Below are 21,183 nucleotides of genomic sequence, written 5' to 3' on the forward strand. Positions count from 1 at the left end.
ATAACATTATTCCGCTACATTCAACTCATTGAATTCATTATTTTCATTTGGTAACTTCATATTACAGTCAGGAACAAGATGAAAAATGAATAATCATCCGGCAGAGTTAATACGATACAGTTCGTTGTACTTTAGTTCATTTAATTTTCGCAAATTATATAATTCATGCAATAAAATAATGCAATTTTGTTTGTATACTTAGTAAATATTTTTCATCAATAATGTTTGTCCCTACGAAAATAAATATTTTTTTATATTAAATAAGGATTTATTTCGAAATTAATAATAATTACAAGTTCATATAATTTATAATTTTATTTCATTAACCTGCTATTCGATAGTAACTCAAGTTTTGGACGGATTCTATTGCATTTTCATTTACCAACACATTCTGAGCAATAATACATTATATCTTTATATACATAAATACTTTTGTATAAACATTTAATGTTATATCTGTGTAGAGGGGATTGGAATACTTCACTATAGGGACAAACATTTTTGATAATAACACGATGTCGCATTTTCATTTTGGACTAGTAAATATAAAATCGATTTAAAGTCTCGTTTCGTGATAGTTCTCATACACTTTAATTTCGGCGAGGAAATTGGAGAAATGTTAATCATATTCCAATCGATGTTAGTTCAATGATTCAATGTATCCGTTTAGTATTGCATAGATTCATTACTAAATTGTATATTTCAAAATTACATTTACTTAAATACATAGCAAATTATATTATTTAAATGCGAATGCTGTTATAAGTATTAAAGACGCTAGGACATGCGTTTGGTCGGGTCGCGCTCGACCTGTGGTCAGTGCTCGCTCGTGAGTATAAAATAACTACTTGGCAAGATATAATGCATTTCTAAATTTCAAAAAGGAATTTCTATGTAATTTTTGGCGTATAGAAATAAATATATAATAAAAGCGAAACGCGAATGTACACACTACGAACTAGTTTAGCCATTTACGTTAAAAATGGATGTTAATATGAGCAAATACAATGAAGAACCTAACTTTGCCTGGGTGAACTCAGAAGTAATGGAGGAGCTTAAAGAGCTCGGTAATACATACTCGGTATAATTTGCCTGTTGGTAATATCTTTTTACATGAAGCGCAGAGCAAAGAACTCTTCAAATGAAACTCAGCTTTTCACGACAAACGATTTCCCTTTAAGCGATATCCTCAGAATGTTGTTTATAAGTATACATGTTCGTCATATTCGAGAATCCTTTCAAGTAAAGACACATCAATAACAATATAAATAAAAAAGTGCTAAAAATATTGAAGTAACTGTGTACTTTTTTAATTCCAATATATTTATTAATGTAAATATATAATCAATTTCTTTTTTTAAGATTTTGTTTAGAATTTAAAAATATAATTATTGTGCGATTCGATTTATTTTAGAAATAAGACTTCGAATTTATTGTACAATTATAAAGATCAAATATTTTGAGCAACTACAAGAATTTTTAAATAGTATTTCCATAATTCATATTTAAATATTAAAAAATACTCTTGAATTTATTATTATTCTGTGGACGAACTGATCCCTTGAATCTGAACATCGTTGTTTTAGAGATAGTAAATTGTTTATAAAATATCTATATATTTCTCGGTTAAATATAATTTCCATTGCATTTATAATAGTCATGTACTAGTACATAATACTATTCCTTTTGACGGGGCCAAGTTTCATTTGATATAATGCTCTACGCTTATGGGAATTGTACCCTTCGATTCATTCAACTTTATACAAACAACCGGTACATATTGACACACATACATTCGACTTAAGAATTTGGTATGTACAATTTACCCAGGAATCACTAATTGTAAGCCGAATATATGACAGTACACTGTCTATTATCATAAGTCTTAATGTTGCACTTCCGCGGTAATTCTCTCGGTTATAAGTCTACACCATCAATCTCCACTGTAAATGGTACATTACGTTGTATAAATAAATAAAAACGAACTTCAGTAAACGTTATCGAAGAAATTAATTTCAACAGAATCGAAACAATTATTTACATTAATTTCTTTCTTTTCAAAAAAGACAATAATTATATATACAAAGACAATGGAGATATGAATATTGTGTCCATGAACTTATACAATGGTGCAACATTTGATCGGTGTACGGTCACTGGGTATGTCAACGTACACCGGTCTGGGGGCAGGCTGCTCTCATACTCATTTCTTGGTAGGCGTCCCGCGCTGCGTCAGACCCTCGAACCGCTTGAACGTGTAGTTGATGAACACCCAATCTTTATAAGCGACTTCACCCTCCTGGGATATGGGCGCTGATGCTGGAAATAAAACAATAATAAGTCCAAGACAAAAAAGATTACATGTTATCCATTAGAAAATAATTTAGCTTCTATTTTATAACAATATATATAATAATATTTCTACCATACTTTATATTTCAATTGTTTTTATCATTTTTATTATATTTTAATAGCTTCAGTTTTGTTTTGTAAAATTATTTACGTTTTTGTTAAAAACTGACTTCTTATAAGATGTTAATTATAGCCTATCTTTAATGAACTTACACTATATTGATGCACATATTTATGTGCATTTTGCACCGAGAATAAAGCCAGAGGCTAACACTTATAACGATCACACTCACGTATTTCGAGTTTGACGTCGGGGAAATCGTCGAAGTTGGACGTGTCGTCGATGGAACGCACGTCGACGGTAATGGCGGCGGGACGTTCGCGGACGTGACTCCAGTCCACGCCGCGGAAGAACGAAACCGACTTCACGTCTTCGATGCCTCTTTGTGAACCAAGTCTGCAAATATTTTGTTTTAATTATCTAAACATTTGTTAATATAAATGTAACTAATAGAAAATAAAACAAACAAAAGATAACCCTCAAAAAGCTTACCAACAATTACAGATTTTAGTATCATAATTTATTGTATACTGTAACCCTGGATATGGTATACCATGCAAGGAAATATATTAATTTATACTACAACCAAAAAACTAATCATTTTCTCACTTATGTAATGTGGTTTCTTTTTACATAAACCTAATAAATAACGGTCAATAATCAAAATGTAATCATTAAATAAGCATATTACAAATTATAGTATTTATTAGCATAATTTATTGTGCACTGTACTCTTGCAGAGAAATTAAAACTGAATTATTTTCTCACTTATTTAAAAAGGGGAATATATCGTTAGCTGTTTTTTTATTGTTTTTTATATATTACGAGTACATGGTATAATTAAATATACTTATACAAATATCTAAAAGTGTTTTTAATGTTATACTTTAAATTATTTAAAAGGGAAATTTCTGAATTGATCTTCGGAGAGAATAGCATTTCCCTATGTACAAGTATTATCATTAAACTACTAATTAAATTATGTTCAATAAATATATTGTATTTAGATTTCGCAAGTTCCATTTATAAACAAGAATCGATCATTAATCCGATATTTATACTTTATTTGCTATATTCCTGTTAGGGTTTGGGGCAGTTGCTTTACGAGGCAAATATATTCGATACGGGGTGACAGCGCGTTGACGATGTTTGGAATGGTTCGAACATATTACTGTATTTCTATGAACGAACGTTACCACTTAACATAAAATGACCCATATCCTACCTACCTAAAAATAAATAAATCTATTTATTATATCGCCCGATCTTACCGGCGATCAGGTTCGGAACAGAAGCGTAGAATTGTCTCCCTGGCCTCCTCACTGATCGGTATCTCGGGAGGGAAGGTAAGGGACTCCCGCCAAGACATCACTTTTCTGTACGTCTCCTGAGGCGACTCGGAGCAAAATGGCGGATATCCGATCAGCATTTCGTACCTGCGTTCAAAGGTTATTTATTAAATAATAAATTTGATAAGAATAGTTGAAATTCTTACAATAATATTGAAACATTTTGTTCCTTTTCCATAACAATTTAACTCTAAAAAGGATGACTAAACAATGTTTTAAATTTAAGCGGATAAATATCGAAACATAATAAATTTATAATTCATTTATCACGTAGACATTTCAATTAGCATTGCAATAAACGACGGTCAAATACAAAAAATATAATAATATCGAAATGCATGCTATTTCACAATGCTTAAAACAATATTATTTATCGTTCTAAATAGTATCGCATTGCAAAGTAAATAATTATAACATTAATTATTCAACTGACATTGTATTCTACCCTACATACACTGCAAAGCGCTATGGTCATGCAACAAGTTTAATTAAAAAAAAAAAAAAACTTGACTGAACTTTTGTATGGTATTTGTTATAGTTTGTTTGTCTCGTATGTCTATTGGCTGGTTAAATGACAGGAGATCCCAAAGTCCTAGCATACAGCCCGAGATCGGGTCGATAAAACAATATTAAGTTTTTGTGACACAATATTCTCCATAATCTAGTAATTGAACTAGTAGTCTGAACGCTTTTCGGTCGTATCGGATTTGTTCTATCGCACTATGTGGGTGAGGGAACAGAGAGTGCACCTGTGTTTGCGCAGTTTTGCACTATAATATTAAACCCGGCTTAGTTAGCAAGTCAGGGGGGATATAATAGTTATAAATTTGTATCTAGAGTGGTTAAAAAAACTTAAAATTGTCGGTGCTACGCCAAGCTCTCACCGATCGAGTCGGATAGCAGTCTCAACGTATTATGAGAGTAAGAAAACAGAGAGCACACGTGTATTCGCGCAAACGCTTCACAGGGACACGATATATTATAACATCTCATCATCATTTTTTATTTGAATCTTATGTTTTTATTGCATAAAGCATTTCTAATCTATCATAAATAATTTTATTTTGAATTTCAAATTATTTTTGATATAAAAAATTCACACAGCACAGCAGCTTGGTCTATATTATTTTAGTATAATCATATAAAAAGAAGATCATATTATCATTCGCATCATATGCAGAATTACATATATAACTTAAACTATATCTTTTGTCAATATTAAACCGTATTATATAAGCAAATTTAGATAAATAAACTAAACTGCAAAATAGCAACCCCTATGATATGTGACGTCACGAAGTAAGGCATACAATTCGCAAAAGCAACAACACAACAAACCAAACAAACAACATTTTAAAAAATAAACACAACAAGATAGGCAAAGTAAGGACAAATCAGTAATATAAATTCGCAAAGAAAATTTCATGAAATATATTAATTATGAAAACATGAAATGACCCGCAATCAGTGTAATTACAAGACAACTTAAACTGACATAGCGTGAGAGATTCACAAGCTGTCGCGTTCAATACATCATTTGAAACTCGCATGACATTATGTTTGCATAGATATTTGTTTTGTTAAATTACTCATTTATTATAGCGGTTCGTTACATAGTAAGCACAGCCGAAAGAATGAACGCCGAAATTCGCAGATCCAATTTGCCATTCTATTTATTTAACGGCCATCAATTTTAAATAAACAACAAAAAAAAAACAATATTTAACTTAACACTCAATAAATATTCAAACGGCATTTAAAGAAAATTTCAATATAATATTTGACAAAGAATAGTTTTTTTTATTAAAATTACTCACATAATAACTCCCAAGCTCCACCAGTCAGCCTGAGGTCCGTATCCCGTCTGCAGGAACACTTCCGGTGCGATGTAGTCCGGCGTCCCGACGGTCGAATACGCGAGCGCTCGTCTGTTCCGCTTCCAGGACTCGGCGCGACGCTTCGAGTCCATCGCCGATGATGACGTCGATACTGAAAAGAAATCTGTCCTATATATTAAGTAACGTGTCTCTAATAGGACACAGGTTCAAATATAAACATGCGTGTAATAACGAAACAACACTAAAAATCAATAATAGAAGCTTATCGCAAAAAAAGAATTAATAATATATTTATAGAAAATAAATTTCAATATAATTGTCTAATTAACATTGATAATAATTATCAAATAATGGGTCCAAATTTTACAACTTATTTATTGATTATATAATTTTAATTCTAGTCCAAAACTTAATCTTTAATTAATATCACAAAAAAGCAATAATGTATCCCAAGTGCAATCTTGTGTGAAATTTCTTTATATAAAATGATAGAAAAACTAATACTGACTGAAGTCGGAAGGCGTAGCTCGAGAGAGATCTCGATAGAAATCGGTGCGATGACTTTTCTTGAGGCCCGTGCAAAGACCGAAGTCGCTCAGCTTTATATGACCGCGAGCGTCCAGTAGCAGGTTGTCTGGCTTTATGTCTCTGTAAATTCAAACAAATTATATAATTTTATAATGTATAATAAGCAATTCCCTGAATGCTATTACTTAAATATAACTTCCTTCTGGTCGTAGTTCAGTCATGGCATTAAAAACACTAGTCATGAGCGCATGATGTCATGGAGTAATCTCATATTTCAATGGGACTACTTTTTGATACAACCGAAGAGAATTTGGTTAAGGACCGATTGTTTTACGTGACTTCCGAAGCAGGAGTGTAAACGAAACCGACAACTCTAGACTACTACTGAGAATATATTGACAAAACAACCATTACTTTTCTATTGGAATCGCCGGATCTGCAGCAGTACAAGCCAATCAGTAAAGTCGAATTTAGCAACCACCATTAGGAACCCAGCGTTCCTCTAGATCTTATTGGTCAAAATACACGTCAGATAAAATACTAACCTGTGAATAAATCCAAGCTTATGTATACTGTCGATAGCTAGAGCGGTTTCAGCTACATAGAACTGAGCACACTCTTCGCTCAAGGTATCCTTTTTCATGAGTAATGTCATCATGTCGCCTCCTGGGAGGAATTCCATAATAAGATATAGGTTCATTGGATCCTGGAAGCTGTAGTACATCTTCACGACCCACTGGTGATCCGCCTCGACTAGTATGTCACGTTCAGCTCGGACATGAGCGACCTAAAGTTTAAGGAATTTCGTTAGTTCACTTGCGTAGAAGAAAACTATATCTGATTAACTTCGAATAACAAATACTATGTATTTCAATAAATAAATATGACCAAAATATTTATAAAAAGCAAATTTTTTGCTATGCTAGCATTTAGCGCTTTTTCTTCACAGCATGTGAATACTTTTTTGCAATTTAGTTATTTAATGAAAAATGTCGTTGGAATATATAATATAAAAATGAATAAAAGTTATATATCATCGTCAGCATCCAGGTATACACATAGACGTATTTTTACAAAGGACGGATTTCAAATACCCTACGCGACCAAACAATGTCGGCCAAGGAATTTCATTTCATTGCTGCAGACTATCTTGTCTGACCGCATATTTATGCCCACATCATTTTCGGTGAATATTGCGTATTATAGTGTTTTCGATCCTTAATCCTTAAGCAAATATATTTCTTATTATTATACAAACGATTTTCATGTTTAATATATGTACCTGCTCTTTCTCAAGCATGTCTGCTTTCCTGAGTATCTTCATGGCGTACACGTGACCGGTATCCTTTTTCTGTACTAGTCGAACTTCACCAAACGCTCCCCTACCTATTACCTGTTGACGAAAGCATTTAAGTTTAATATTAAACTTATTATGAAAATATTTTAGGTCAAAAATCTTCCCAAGTAGAGAAAAAAATTAAAAGGACATGACGAAAGCGAAAATATTTTTTAAATTTTCCCAACATGCTATATTTGTGTATTGTATATTAGAACAACATGAATATATTAATTATATAAACGAATTTTAATATCCAACCGACCTTCAAAGGCTCAAAGTCCTCGACTCCAAGCCTGGAACGCTTCAGCCTTAGGAACTCCGTCTCTTTCTGCGCATGCTGTTGACGCTTCTCCTGTTTCTGAGTCTCCGATAGACTCTCGTCCTTGAGGGACTCCTCAAGTTTCTCAAGTCTGATAAAAAAAAAGAATTTATTGGCTGTTCGCGAGTACTACTATAAATAAATAAGCTTCAATAATATTTTTTGATATACGTTTTTACCATTGCCTTCTTAAGGTAATTCTTTCCAGATCACTGAGAACTTTTTATTTAGCCGTACATAAGAACCGAGAGGAAATGTATACTTAGTATATCATATTTAGTTTTCTAATTCAAATCGGTACGTACTGGTTTTTTCATCCGCATCGAAACGTACCTTTGTTTTCTCTCATAGTGTTGTGTGATGAGATTCGTATAGAAGTTCTCCAAGGTCACTTTTGCCTTGGTGGCCTTGTCGAGGGTGTGCCCGCTGAAGCGGATGTTGTCGGTGCCAGTCATCTCCAGCACCCCTGCAACAACATCTGTAATTATACTCTGATTATTGTGAGGCAATGCACTGTAACAATTAAACTACTAAAACTAACAAAATAGTGTATCTAGTGTATATACTCTCAGTATAGCTCGCATATTTGAGAAAATTTCATTAATTGCTGATTAAATTGATTAATTATTTATCTTAGCAACATCAACCTTTTCCGTAGGTTTGTATTTATGAAAAAATCTCAACCAACCAGAATGTTCTGGCTCTTGGTTGCCTGGGTATAGTCTAGAATCATGTTGTACACTGTTAGGGAAGCAGGCTCTAAAGCAATGGAGAGATATTTTGAATGACATAATTTTATTGAAATCAGTGTTCCCAAGAATAGAAGAAACAAATACGGACTGTAGTGATTCAGTTGGACTGAAACCACATTAACAAGTTTATGTCACATTCTGCAGCTGCTATTACAGTTGAATTTCACATAGAATTAACATAATTACAACGTGTTCTATGCAATGATATCGAGTATCGCAAATAAAACTGTTGTTTCCGTTTATTATTTATAAAATCAAACGCATAAATATTATAGTATATATTTTAATAGAAAACTGAAAAAGCTAAATATTTTTAGTGAAATCGAGTTAGAAATGGAGAATTAGTGATATTTTCAAATAGGCTTATTAAAACCTTGAAACTTGATGAGAATCGATACAATGAGCTTTTGTGACTTCCATTGAGTCAACGTTTTTATTTAATTACTCATATTAAATGTTTAGTATTTTTTATTAACTTTTTATTAAAGTCATATTATGTTTGTTGGTGTGAGCGTGTGTATGTGTATATGTATGTATCCCAAGATAAAAAACGGAAAATTTATATGTAATCTGTAGAAAATATTCGTTTAAAACAATAACGTTGTCAATTTATTTGTTACATTTAAAGATAATACTTTACCGGTACATTGTACCTTTGAAAGTCATACGATACAAGGACGGGAAGGTATATGAAGAAAAACATATAATATCAAAATATTCTACATTCGTGAATGAGTGAATGAATCAAAACCCGTAAATAACATACATTTAGTATTTACTAACAATATAGTGTTATTAATTGCTATACTGTCCAAAGTGTACGAAGTTCATTATTTAAGTCCAATGATTATTTCTTTTAACAATTACCTACGCAATATTACATTTTTAAGCTTACAGATTACCCAATTATTACAAGTAATCAAAAATTCTTCTTTCACATTAGATATTCTGATTTATAAAAAGATGAAATGATGACGTTGTGTGCGGCTTATAAGCCGCTGACCACAAACAAGGCTATCGTCGTCCAAAAATCACGCAAGTATATCTAATATTTTGAACTCAAATATTATTTTAATTGAAGTCAAGATCACAACGCATCAACGAGAAACACTGAGCGAGCGCGCGATAACGTGTGGCATTGCGGATTACGCTAAATCCTTCATTGATCATATATTTGCTCGGTTCCCAAAACTAGAACCGTAATCCTAGAGCTATAGATCAAGTACTGACAGATCACCGAGACGTACATATATAACCCGTGCGAACAACGCTACACCGAAACTCTAAAATATATGTCATTTAAAAATTACTATAATAGTATCGAACCTGTTTAAACAAATATCCGAGACATATAAACTAAGCTTATTCAAACCCGTTCAAGAAGACTTCAAATACACAATCTTAAGAGAAGATTGTTACGGTTATGTTGTTATTATATTGGTTGTTTAATAATACATGTAAGAATTCAATTCTTTAGAAATAAATTTATAAGTATGTCTATCATCACAAGCTATATCATTATTCTTGTTATTTAATATTTGCTTATTTATTAATTATAAGCACATTTAATTTATTTAATGTAGTCTTAGACTACGATTAAACCTTTGTATTAAGGACAAACCTTTGTAGGTTATTCCAATGTTTTAAAACAAAAGTGTGCTTATAAACTATGTACATAAATAAATTTAAAAAAAAGAAAAAATATATTCGTAAGCTTTCATTAAAAGGCGTATTAAATGTGACGAATACAATAATACAAAATTATACTTTCAGTAACTATAAGTATTTTAACCGCCAGTTAGCTATTAATTCTCCAATTATTTATAATTATATATAAAACGCAAACATATTTAATGAGATACAGAATGCGCATGGATATAGAGAATATACATATATATATATATATATACACTAAGAGTAAAGTTATCTCAATATAATTATGATGAGATAAATTAATAATTTAATTGTCAAACAAATCCGGATAAAATAGATTTTTTATTGCTCAATTTTCATTGCTCAATAGTTTAGACTAGACACAGACGCAAAAACAGCTCAATCTATATATTGCTAATCTATATAATCTTAAGAAAGCCTTCAGTTTTCCGATTCTATGATGATGATAGAAATCAATTTTAAATATTTTTTTTACATGAATATAAATATTATATCATTGCTCAGCTTTCATGTTACGTAATCTATCTAAACGATCGGTCTTCAGATGAACCTTCGCCAAAGCGCAAAGTTTTCAGTTTTTCTCAAGTCTGAAGTAATTCTTTCCGAACTAGTGATATAGATCTGTTCACGCACGAAGGCGCGCCTCTGCAATAACTTAACAGTTAAATTATTTATATAGACATAAACCTCAAGACCTTTATGAAAAATAATTCATATTTATTATTGATTGCCACCGATAAGTGTATATTTTTTTAGGACCTGTTGCGGACTACGTGAATCCGAGTTTGCGTTAAAAACGCCCCGCATTCCTGGCTTATATGATTTCATTTTGTCAAGAAACATTTATGTAAATACATAATTGAAATTAAAAAATTGTGTTTGAAATAGTATGAACAGACAGAAAAAAAAACAATAGATTATTGCGCTTTAAATCATAATAACTACACATAAAACCGTATGTATGACGCATAGAAGTTACGTTTTCGTTTGTTAAATAAAAAAACATTACGGAACCAAAATTTAATTCAAAGATGGTTAATGGTTTCAATATAATTTAAATGCTTTACATTTCCTAAAGATCGACAAAGAAGTCATAATATGCAATAAATTGTATTCTACGAAAAAAATAACCGTTTCGAACAAACGAAAGATTGTAATGTACCGTTACAGCATTAAACTGATCACTGGTAACGGTGAAACGTCACTTTATAAAAGTATACGATAACGTTCGGTCTTATATATTTATTTATTTTTTTATAAATTATATATATTATAAAAAAAAATAACATTATACAAAGCAGCATTTGTTGCGGTTTTGTCTGTAACAAATTATCATGTAAAATGTCAATGTAAAGTAAAAAAATCTCATGAGCGAAGACAGTCTAAATAAAACTAGTATTAACATTTAAAAAATTGTTTAAGCAATTAACGTAAACGAACTCTTGGAGCGACACTTAAGATTTGTAGAAGACCAAATATCAAGTGAATCTAATGCATATAAAATAATTATGAGAAATTTTGACTGAATATGCGATTTGTACTTACACCGTTAGATATAAATAAATTCAACCATATTTACCCATCTAATGGGTATGGGTATTCCACGGAATATGGGTGGATAATGGTAATCCATTAAGCAATGGAATTACACATTTATTATAATATCTTATGATATCGGTAGGCGGGCGAGCAAATGGGCCACTTGATGGTAAGTGGTCACCACCGCTCATAGACAATGGCGCTGTAAGAAATATTACACATTCTTTACATCACCAATGCGCAACCAACCTTAGAAACTAAGGTGTTATGTCTCTTTCGCCTGTAGTTACACTGACTCACTCATCCTTCAAACTGGAACACAACAATACTGTGTACTGCTGATTGACGGTAGAATATCTGATGAGTGGGTGGTACCTACCCAGACGGGCTTGCACAAAGTAAAGCTGTATTATTAAGAGAGTGACGTTGAATATTGACGTAGATATATACATATACGTAACTTTTTTCTATTTTATTAATAATAATAACATATTATTTTATTACATGTTTAAATTTTGTTTATGGTATTGATTTTTTTAATCATCCTTTTTTAGAAAACAATGTGAAAAAATAAAATGTTCATTCTGTAACCATAATTTAGTTGAAATTAACCTAAACCTCTGCCAGTTTTAAAAAATTCTGTCCAAGTCGAATCTCTTCATAAATCGAAAACTATAACAATTTTTTTTATATCTTTTTAAGTTCAAGTTACTGAAGTTTACTGTAATAGATAAACTTTAAGCTAAGTGTAATCAATTATTCGATGCGGCATGAGATCTTATTTTTGCAAAGAGTATACAAAAATATTTAGTTCGCATAAAATATACTGTTTCAATCTAGCATTATTGTTTCAGTGTATTTTATAATATACGAATAACAAAGGTCCAAATAGTGATCCCCGGGGAACACTTTATGTTAATTGAATAATATCCCTTCTCTTATTACAACTTTCGTAAGAAAATAAATCATTGTATTAATTACACGATTTAACTTGGTTTCTGACACTATTCAACGTTTATATTTATATTTTAAATTAGCAACTTAATAACATACGCGAAAGTATATGACAATACGTGGACATTACAAAATTGTATTGCCAAAGTAATTCGGTTAAATCAAGTGATGTAAATCAAAGGTTCGATTACACTTGTCACACGACGTGACCAAATACATAAGATATGACTCACAAAAGTTAGAATGAGTCATATTTATTTATTATTATTTTAAGCGTATACTGCACAAAGATATCGTTACTTTGTTCGTGCAGAATACGCTTAGACTTGACATAATTGTCAATTTCTAGTAGATATACAAGTTTAAATTGACGAGATGACTCATCTTAATATTTCTAGATATTAAAATAACCAACTTCATTCATCCAATCTGTTGATGAAATATATTTTTATACTATTAACAAATAGGCTAAAAAATATATTTCACGGAATATTTGTAGCTCTGGGTAGCCTGTTCCATTTTTTTGTACCCAAACGTTTACATAAAGTCGTATGATTTTAAGTAATATTATCCAGAAATACTGTTTTCTGTTAGTAAAAATTGCCGTTTACACTTTGCGATCGAAGCGGAAGAATTATTACAAGATTTAAACAAATGCGTTTGAAAAGACGAGGAGCTTTTGATAAGACGAATTTGTAGGTATATTAAATTTGAATGTTTTATAATTTTTTTATATGTTGATCATCTCTTTTATTAAACTATCCTTTAATTTTGTCCGTACGAAGTCGGGTTGAATAATTATATATACTGAAAAAGACAAAGGTAACATATTTATTTATGGTACATTTTACGGAATATATATCTTTTTTTAATTGTTTCCATCTATGGCAATGATTTGTTAAAATGTTCCTACATTATATTTGCCTATTATGGCGTTTTGGAAATTTGCCAAAAGTTCATCTTTTAAAATATATTCGTATTATTCACATTTGTTACAATACATGCACACAATCGAAATTTAAATGAAATTTAAATTAGAGGTATGATGAAGGAGGTCCAAAATACGCGGGGTCGAACTCTTATAATAATATCTAATATTAATATTTTTCTATTCCAAACTTAGTACCAACGAAACTCGGAACTTATTCAAACATCAAAAATACAATTATATAATAAACACGTTTTAACCCTCATTTATTTTGTTGAAGAAACCCTTTAAGTAAATAAAAAAATATATAGCGCTGTTATAAAGATAGCCTAAACAGAAAAAAGCCATAAGATGGCTACCGTTTATGAACGTCTCTGTTCGAGAAAATCCACGACTTACTAAACTAACCACTACTTACAAGTGACGTAGTCCATACGAATAAGGTTGATTGCTGCTAATGCTGACGATAATTATACAATAGAGAATCAAGTACTACTCTTATAACGGTAGGTACATGTCGATATAGCGTACTTTTAGATATGAAACAAAATAATTTCGTAGTTTATTTTACGGCTCTATAGATAAATCAAGTGTAGATAACGAAAGTGTGTCAAAACCAAAGATTCACTATAAATAATACACGGGCGAAAAGGGCGTTTTTAAACATATATATATGTGTGTAATTATATATAGACATTAACTTAAAATTATTATATATATAAATATAATTAAAAATTGCTTCGTAACTGTAGTTTCAATGTTTTTAAGTATTATCTTATTACACAGTTAACATAGAAAGTTACATGAAATAATTTAAAAAAAAAAACATTTTTATCATAGGCAATATAGTTTGTTAATTTTGCTTCTAACTTTGTTGTTTTATTGGCAAACGCTCGGAAATTAATTGCAAGATCTCATAGATGAACCCAATCTAACTTAAACTCAGGTAAATTTATTCTACGACAATGATTCCTACAATTTTATATTTATTTCTGGCTACTGGGATCATATTAACTAATTGGTATTTTTATGATAGTTATAGCAAGACTAAAGCCAAAATAATATTTCATCATCATTATCATCAGCCCATATTTGTCCACTGCTGGACATAGGCCTCTCCAAATGCAAACCACTGTGGTCTTTCTTCGGCAAATAATATTTGTTACCTGAATACTAATTACGAATGAATACGATTGAAGAAAAATAGTCTGGTTAGAGACTTTTTATCTTATTTCTATATTGGACTTTTCCAATCAATAATAATATTATAAAAATTAATGTGGGTTTAGTGACACTGTCAACTTAAAACCATGTCAACACAACAACTTAAAATCATGTCATATTTAAAGTCCTTAATTAATTACTTATTAAGTCCATTAAGTATAACGTTTCTTTACAAAAATAATTTTGATAATATCAGACAATAACTACAATCCATTACAGTTAAAGCATATTTTATCAATATTTATTTTTCCAAATATATGGGCTTTCAGCCATAGATACTTAATCTAATCTAAACTAACAATCATTTTAATATAGTTTCCTAAAATACAGATTACATATTATTTTAAGATTAATGATAAAATGTCTTATCTCTGTCTTTCAGAATAAGCGAAATAATAAAGGGCTATATAAGAATAAGCATATGACGTATTTTTACATTTTAACATTAACAGCCTGTAAATTACCCACTGGCGGGCTAAGGCCTCCTCTCCCTTTGAAGAGAAGGTATGGAGCATATTCCACTACGATGCTCCAATGCGGGTTGGTGGAATACACATGTGGCAGAATTTCGTTGAAATTAGACACATGCAGGTTTCCTCACGATATTTTCCTTCACCACCGAGCACGAGATGAATTATAAACACAAATTAAGCACATGAAATTTCAGTGGTGCTTGCCTGGGTTTGAACCCGAAATCATCGGTTAAGATGCACACGTTCTATCGACTGAGCCATCTCGGCTCTTAGGCGTATTCTTATATATATTTATTTATTTATATAGCCCTATAGTCCAATCATTATAGACAAAAAAAACAAAATTCAACCCTTTTTTCAAGATGGCGAGGAAGGCACTTAGGAAATCGAGGTCGACTATTTCAAGGTAAGCGTTTCTAAGTCCTCCCTACAACATAACCAAAAATCAGCTTTCTCGGTTCATTTGCACTTCCAAATGTATATAATTACTGGTGTTCTAAGATTGCCAACTACTACAGCTACACTTGCGTTGCATGAAGCGTGACAAACGCGCGCAGTCGTGCGCTGCTGCGGACCTGCACTTGGCAGCTTAATGTCGACTAAATTTGTGTTCGGTCAAGCGAGTTCGTTATAGAACGCATTATGATTTAATTGATAAAACTTAGGCTAGATTCAATAAAGATAAAATCTTACAAGTAAAAAAAAAATACATATTACTGCACAAATATTTTCTGGTAAATGTTACTTAATGTGGCTACACATAGCAACGTTTCGAATTTGCATTTCACACGATACTGATATCTGCGGCGATAGTTATTTATCCGCATGAACTCGCTCGTGAAACATGTCATCGGGAATAATAGATGACGATGAACTCCTCCTACTAATAATATTTTGCGGCCTTTTAGACATATTTTTGTACAGACATGATCTTGAACTGAGCGAAGGAATGACGCTGCCATTCACATTACGCTGACGTCGATAAAACTGTACAAACGCAATCGAAAAAGATTTATCAAATAGAAAATGCAGATGTCGCCGATCAACTGTGCAAACGAAATAATTTGCAACTATACACACGGTCGATAAAACTGTGCAAACGGACTACACAGAAAAATCGCTACGATATATTGTTGCCGTGTGTAGCCAATTAATCGTATAATTTTAACTATTCCATTAGAATAAGAAATAAAAAAAATTCAATCAAAGTAATAGATATCGTCCATTCTCTTTATTTATTTATATCTCCAGATAGACTCATAGTTGAAAGCGCGACGAAAAAATAGCGGCCTACAGTTGGCCACTAAGTATACACACATTAACAAAGTCTTACGTTTGGCGAGTGTCAAGCGTTTCACGTAAACTAAGATAATTAAGTTGGCTCGTTTGTTTTAATTATTTTGTAGTACTAAACCATCTATATATATATAAATAAGCTACATAAGCCCATTCTATTTAAAAAAAAATATCAACAATAACACTTATTTATTTCTTTAATCAAAAGAAAAAATCTTCAATGCCATATTACGATTCAGATAAAAATAGCTGAACATTCAAGCGTAACGCGGAAGTGACGATGTAAAGCAATTTTTTGGCGCTGAATAAAATAAATTCAATGGTTTTGGTAAGTATGGATATAACGAATCGTGACATATTTCATTATTTACATAATACGTATTGCTTGTTTTCATTGGAACGTGTTTATTGAGTGAACCAACAAACAGAAGCGAGTACAAGGTTATGATGTCATTGTTTTTAGGAGCTTCCTCATAAATCTTAACCATTGTACACTTATGTCCGAGTAATAATCGCTTAATATTTTTAAATATTCTTAGCACAGCTTAAAATAAGTTATATCATGTAGAAATAAGTGAAGTCATTAGATGACGTGATATTATTTTAAAGCACAATGTTAAAGACAACAAAAAAGGTTTAATGACAAAAAGGGAAGACAAGCCCACAGATACATATCTACAAAGAAATCCTACAATTTATTAATATATCTTTCTAAAAATATTATGAGATTTATGCAATACATCATTAGTCGATTATTATTAAAGCGATAAAAAACGATTATTTAATACCATACTAAATCATTTTATTATAAATTATCCATATTATACTTTAAGTTTTTATGACATTACAAAATACTCTGCATTCATTATATCCAGTTTGACAACACAAACTAGTGAATAATTTTTATTATAGAAAATAAAATTTGAGAAATTGCATGCAAATGAATCTATTGTGATAAATTGATGTAAAAAATATAATTATCAATTACTTCGTTATTTTATAATAAAAATAAAAATTGTTATAACTATTACTTCGTTATTTTATAATAAAAATAAAAATTGTTATAACTATTTGAAGTTCATGAGATAATGTTGAATTTTCTTTATGATAATAAATTCATAACATTTTATTTATAAGAATATCTGTCAATTATGTATGATACGATGCATATTGTTATATAACTGATAATTTACCTAATAACTACCTTACTGTATAATCACAGGAACATAATTAATGTCAGATTCAACAAGTATATGGATGTGGATGTCAATCAAATAACAATAGGTTATTGAGTTTTGAATAGAAGGAGTAAATTGGACAGTGTAATTATAGCATAAGGGTCATAACAAGTCTAATCAACAGGTTGGGTACTCATTGATAATGCATATAGCTTGTTATAATACCTAGCATTTGCTATTGTACCTAGGCACTGACACTGCTGAGTTGTTGGTAACTGGTCATAAAACTGCCTATGGATACATTATATTTCAAATATTACAGGCTAAAAATTTATAATACATATAACAATAAAAGTAGTTTACCCGGGGGCTGGGGCGCTGGCGCTGGGGTGTCAGGGGCCACCGTAGTGCCCGGGTTGCTTTTACCCCAAGACACGGCTTACTCTGAAAAACAAAATGTTCTCAATTGAAACAAGAACTGAAACTTTTAAGATATAAGAAATTTATAAAATGTAAGTAAATAGATCTAATTATTGACTATCACAACTTATGCTTTTTATTTATAAAAACATGTTTTTTTTTTTATTAAACTTTCTTATTCTATTTCTAAAGTTATATTTTACACATTATATGATAACTACATCATTCATAATTATAATTTATAATTTAATGTCACAACTGTAATCAATCAAAATATTTTGGTAGCTCTTAATGTGACCACAAAAGTAATAGGCATCTACTTTAATTAAAAAATAATTATACCTAATAATTTTCTTCGATTACAATATTATTTTAATGTTCCTTATTTTTATCTTCTGTAAAGATAAAATTGAGGTCAGTTTAAAATGCTGGAGTAAATTTAAATGCAAAAATAACTATAAATCAAATAGAATGCAAAGTAAATTCTGCTTTGAAATTGTATTTCAATTACTTTATCCCAATTGCAAACATTATATATTTATCAAGTTGCCTAAATAAGAAAGTTCATCATTAATCATCCACATATTTTTACTTTGCTTCATAACATTTCAACACAAATGCCGCTCATTCTTATCAAAATTTGTTTTTAATATGCTTAGTCTTTTCTGAAATAATGCGAATCTGCTTGTACTTTTATTTAGAAACAAGAATAAACATAAAATTAAACAAGAAAATTTACATTTTTAGTAAATACATACTCCATTCTTAGCTAAAATAATATAAAAAACTTAAGTGGTTCTTGAAACATGTAAATGATAACATATATAAATTCCTGTTAATACTTTGATAACAAACCTCTACATTTTACTCTGATGCAAATAAACCTATTTGAGTTATAAAATATTAGTTTAGTGGTCTCAGAAAATGACATGCTTTTTACAAACAGAAAAATACTATATTAGATGAATGATGATCTAGCAATGGAATCTTTATTGATATAAATTATAGTTGTGCAATTCTCTATTCATCTATTTTTATGAACCACTCAATGTATGAGATTGGTTTTAATTTAAGACTATTATTCAAAGATGTACATAGAATATATTTATGTATTTCTATTGTGTAATTCATCTCACTATTATACTGTTAATAATAAGTATTGAATGTAAAAAACATATGTCATATCAGCAGCTATGGTAATGGCTACTGATTACTATCAAGTTATTTCAATTTGTGATTAATTGCTTTCTAAAATAATGGGTATATACAAATGTCGCTCAATAATAAGGCAAACAATCAGTCTTATAAATATATACATATTGTTTTATGAATAAATCAGAATAACAAATATCTTTTGTTTAAATATTTTATGTATGTTTGTATAAATATGTGAATGTTTCTTTTACAGTGTGTTTATTTCCTTTACCAGAATATGATTAGACATATATATCATTTCGAAGAATAAAATTACTTCATTTCATATAAAAGCATTACACTAACTTATTGATAGTAAAAATAAAAACTACCACTACTTAGGAAAAGGAAATGTGAACCTGAAAAGAACCTTAGTGTGTTTTTGTTTATTAATAATTGTTAACAATTTTTCATATATTAAAACTGTCACAAGGCTATCAATTCCAAACCAAGTTGTATATTATATACAACATATTTACTTACTATGTACTTACCTATTCAAATTCTTAACGGGTTCAAAGTTAACATATAAGATAAGATAGGTTTATAGATTAACCATACACAGACTTTAGTCTTAGAAGCATACTTTGTGTTATATATTTATATTACAATTGCAACTATTAAGGTTAGGTGATGATAATTAATTTGTACTTGTTGTTGTTAACTATTAATTGTGATCTACTAAATACATATTCTTAATCATGATGATATGTCATAACCCTAATAGTTTTTATTACAATATTAACATACAACTGTACACATGTACTTTTTAACTCCACATTACTCCTATGTACTTGATTATAAATAAACAACTACAGTACCTAAAAAATATTTTGTTTTTATTAAGAATATTCACTCCATGCACAATATTCACTTTATTATGCATCAACTAAAAATATTTAATTTATATAGGTGTACAATTTTTAAAAATAATATTGAGAATGAAAGCTTGTACAGTACCCGTGAATTTCACGGTTCAAGGAGTGCTAGCAAGACAATGCACAACAACAGTTACAATGCTGATACAAGATGAATCACAGCCAAAAATAATTCATGTAACATTTTATCATATTGTGACCTGGAATGAAACCTCGGTCCTATCGTAAGGAAGATAATCGTTAAGGTATTTTTAGACTGCAAAGCAATTATCAATAACTAAATATGTTTCTAATGCACGTAGTAATATGACCTCGAGCCTGACGATACTTTGTAATTTAGACTCACCTTGCTTGGACCTTCCACACGAAAATCCCCCTGCTTGTTCGCCAGCTACCCGACCACACTAATAAATAAACAGCATAAAAACAATGTGTTGCACAAGAAAGTTAAAATCGATAAAATACAATCACAAAGTTCGACTCAGTAACGGTGTCACTGAACTCCACGGCGCTTGATGATTCCCGACACGGGCTTTGACACAAGCCGTGGTTCACCGTTGAAGATAGTTAATAAATGCCTTTGTTAAATGAATTACGAAAGTAAAGTAACGGGACTTTACATGAGCGATCTAAGTAAATTGCACAAAGAAAATGTCAGGTTGAAACACAGATGATAGACGATTCGATATTCGATTTCACAGATAAAAAACATTGACCACAGATATTTTTATTACAGATGTAATTATGGGAATAGCCAGTTAAATGATAAATAATAGGTGTTGATAAACTAAAAAACATATTTATTGTTGTATTTTAAATATGACAAAAACATAACTTAAAATTCAAGGAAGTAGGTAAATAAAACAAATTGTAGATTTTTCTCCATA

General features: G+C 30.5%; 1 protein-coding gene across 3 annotated transcripts; it reads right to left on the reverse strand.

Moving 5' to 3' along the window:
• Nucleotides 1–898: 898 nt before the first annotated feature.
• LOC113401616 (serine/threonine-protein kinase tricornered) lies at nt 899–20,965 on the reverse strand. Of its 3 annotated transcripts, none has more exons than XM_026641605.2 (11): nt 20,643–20,965; nt 18,168–18,248; nt 8,120–8,252; nt 7,730–7,877; nt 7,411–7,521; nt 6,674–6,915; nt 6,109–6,248; nt 5,580–5,763; nt 3,685–3,849; nt 2,646–2,809; nt 899–2,319 (listed from the first exon to the last, which is right to left on the reverse strand). In XM_026641605.2, the coding sequence occupies exons 3-11, from the start codon at nt 8,239–8,241 to the stop codon at nt 2,204–2,206; spliced, it is 1,392 nt and encodes a 463-aa protein (XP_026497390.1). In that variant the 5' UTR covers nt 8,242–8,252; nt 18,168–18,248; nt 20,643–20,965; the 3' UTR covers nt 899–2,203. The 3 variants fall into 3 exon arrangements, with proteins under 3 accessions (XP_026497390.1, XP_026497399.1, XP_026497381.1); XM_026641614.2 differs by having other exon boundaries at nt 899–2,313; nt 8,120–8,264; XM_026641596.2 differs by having other exon boundaries at nt 8,120–8,264.
• Between the last annotated feature and the right edge of the window lie 218 nt (nt 20,966–21,183).

This window comes from Vanessa tameamea, chromosome Z, assembly GCF_037043105.1.
Source record: "Vanessa tameamea isolate UH-Manoa-2023 chromosome Z, ilVanTame1 primary haplotype, whole genome shotgun sequence".
Lineage (NCBI taxonomy): Eukaryota > Metazoa > Arthropoda > Insecta > Lepidoptera > Nymphalidae > Vanessa > Vanessa tameamea.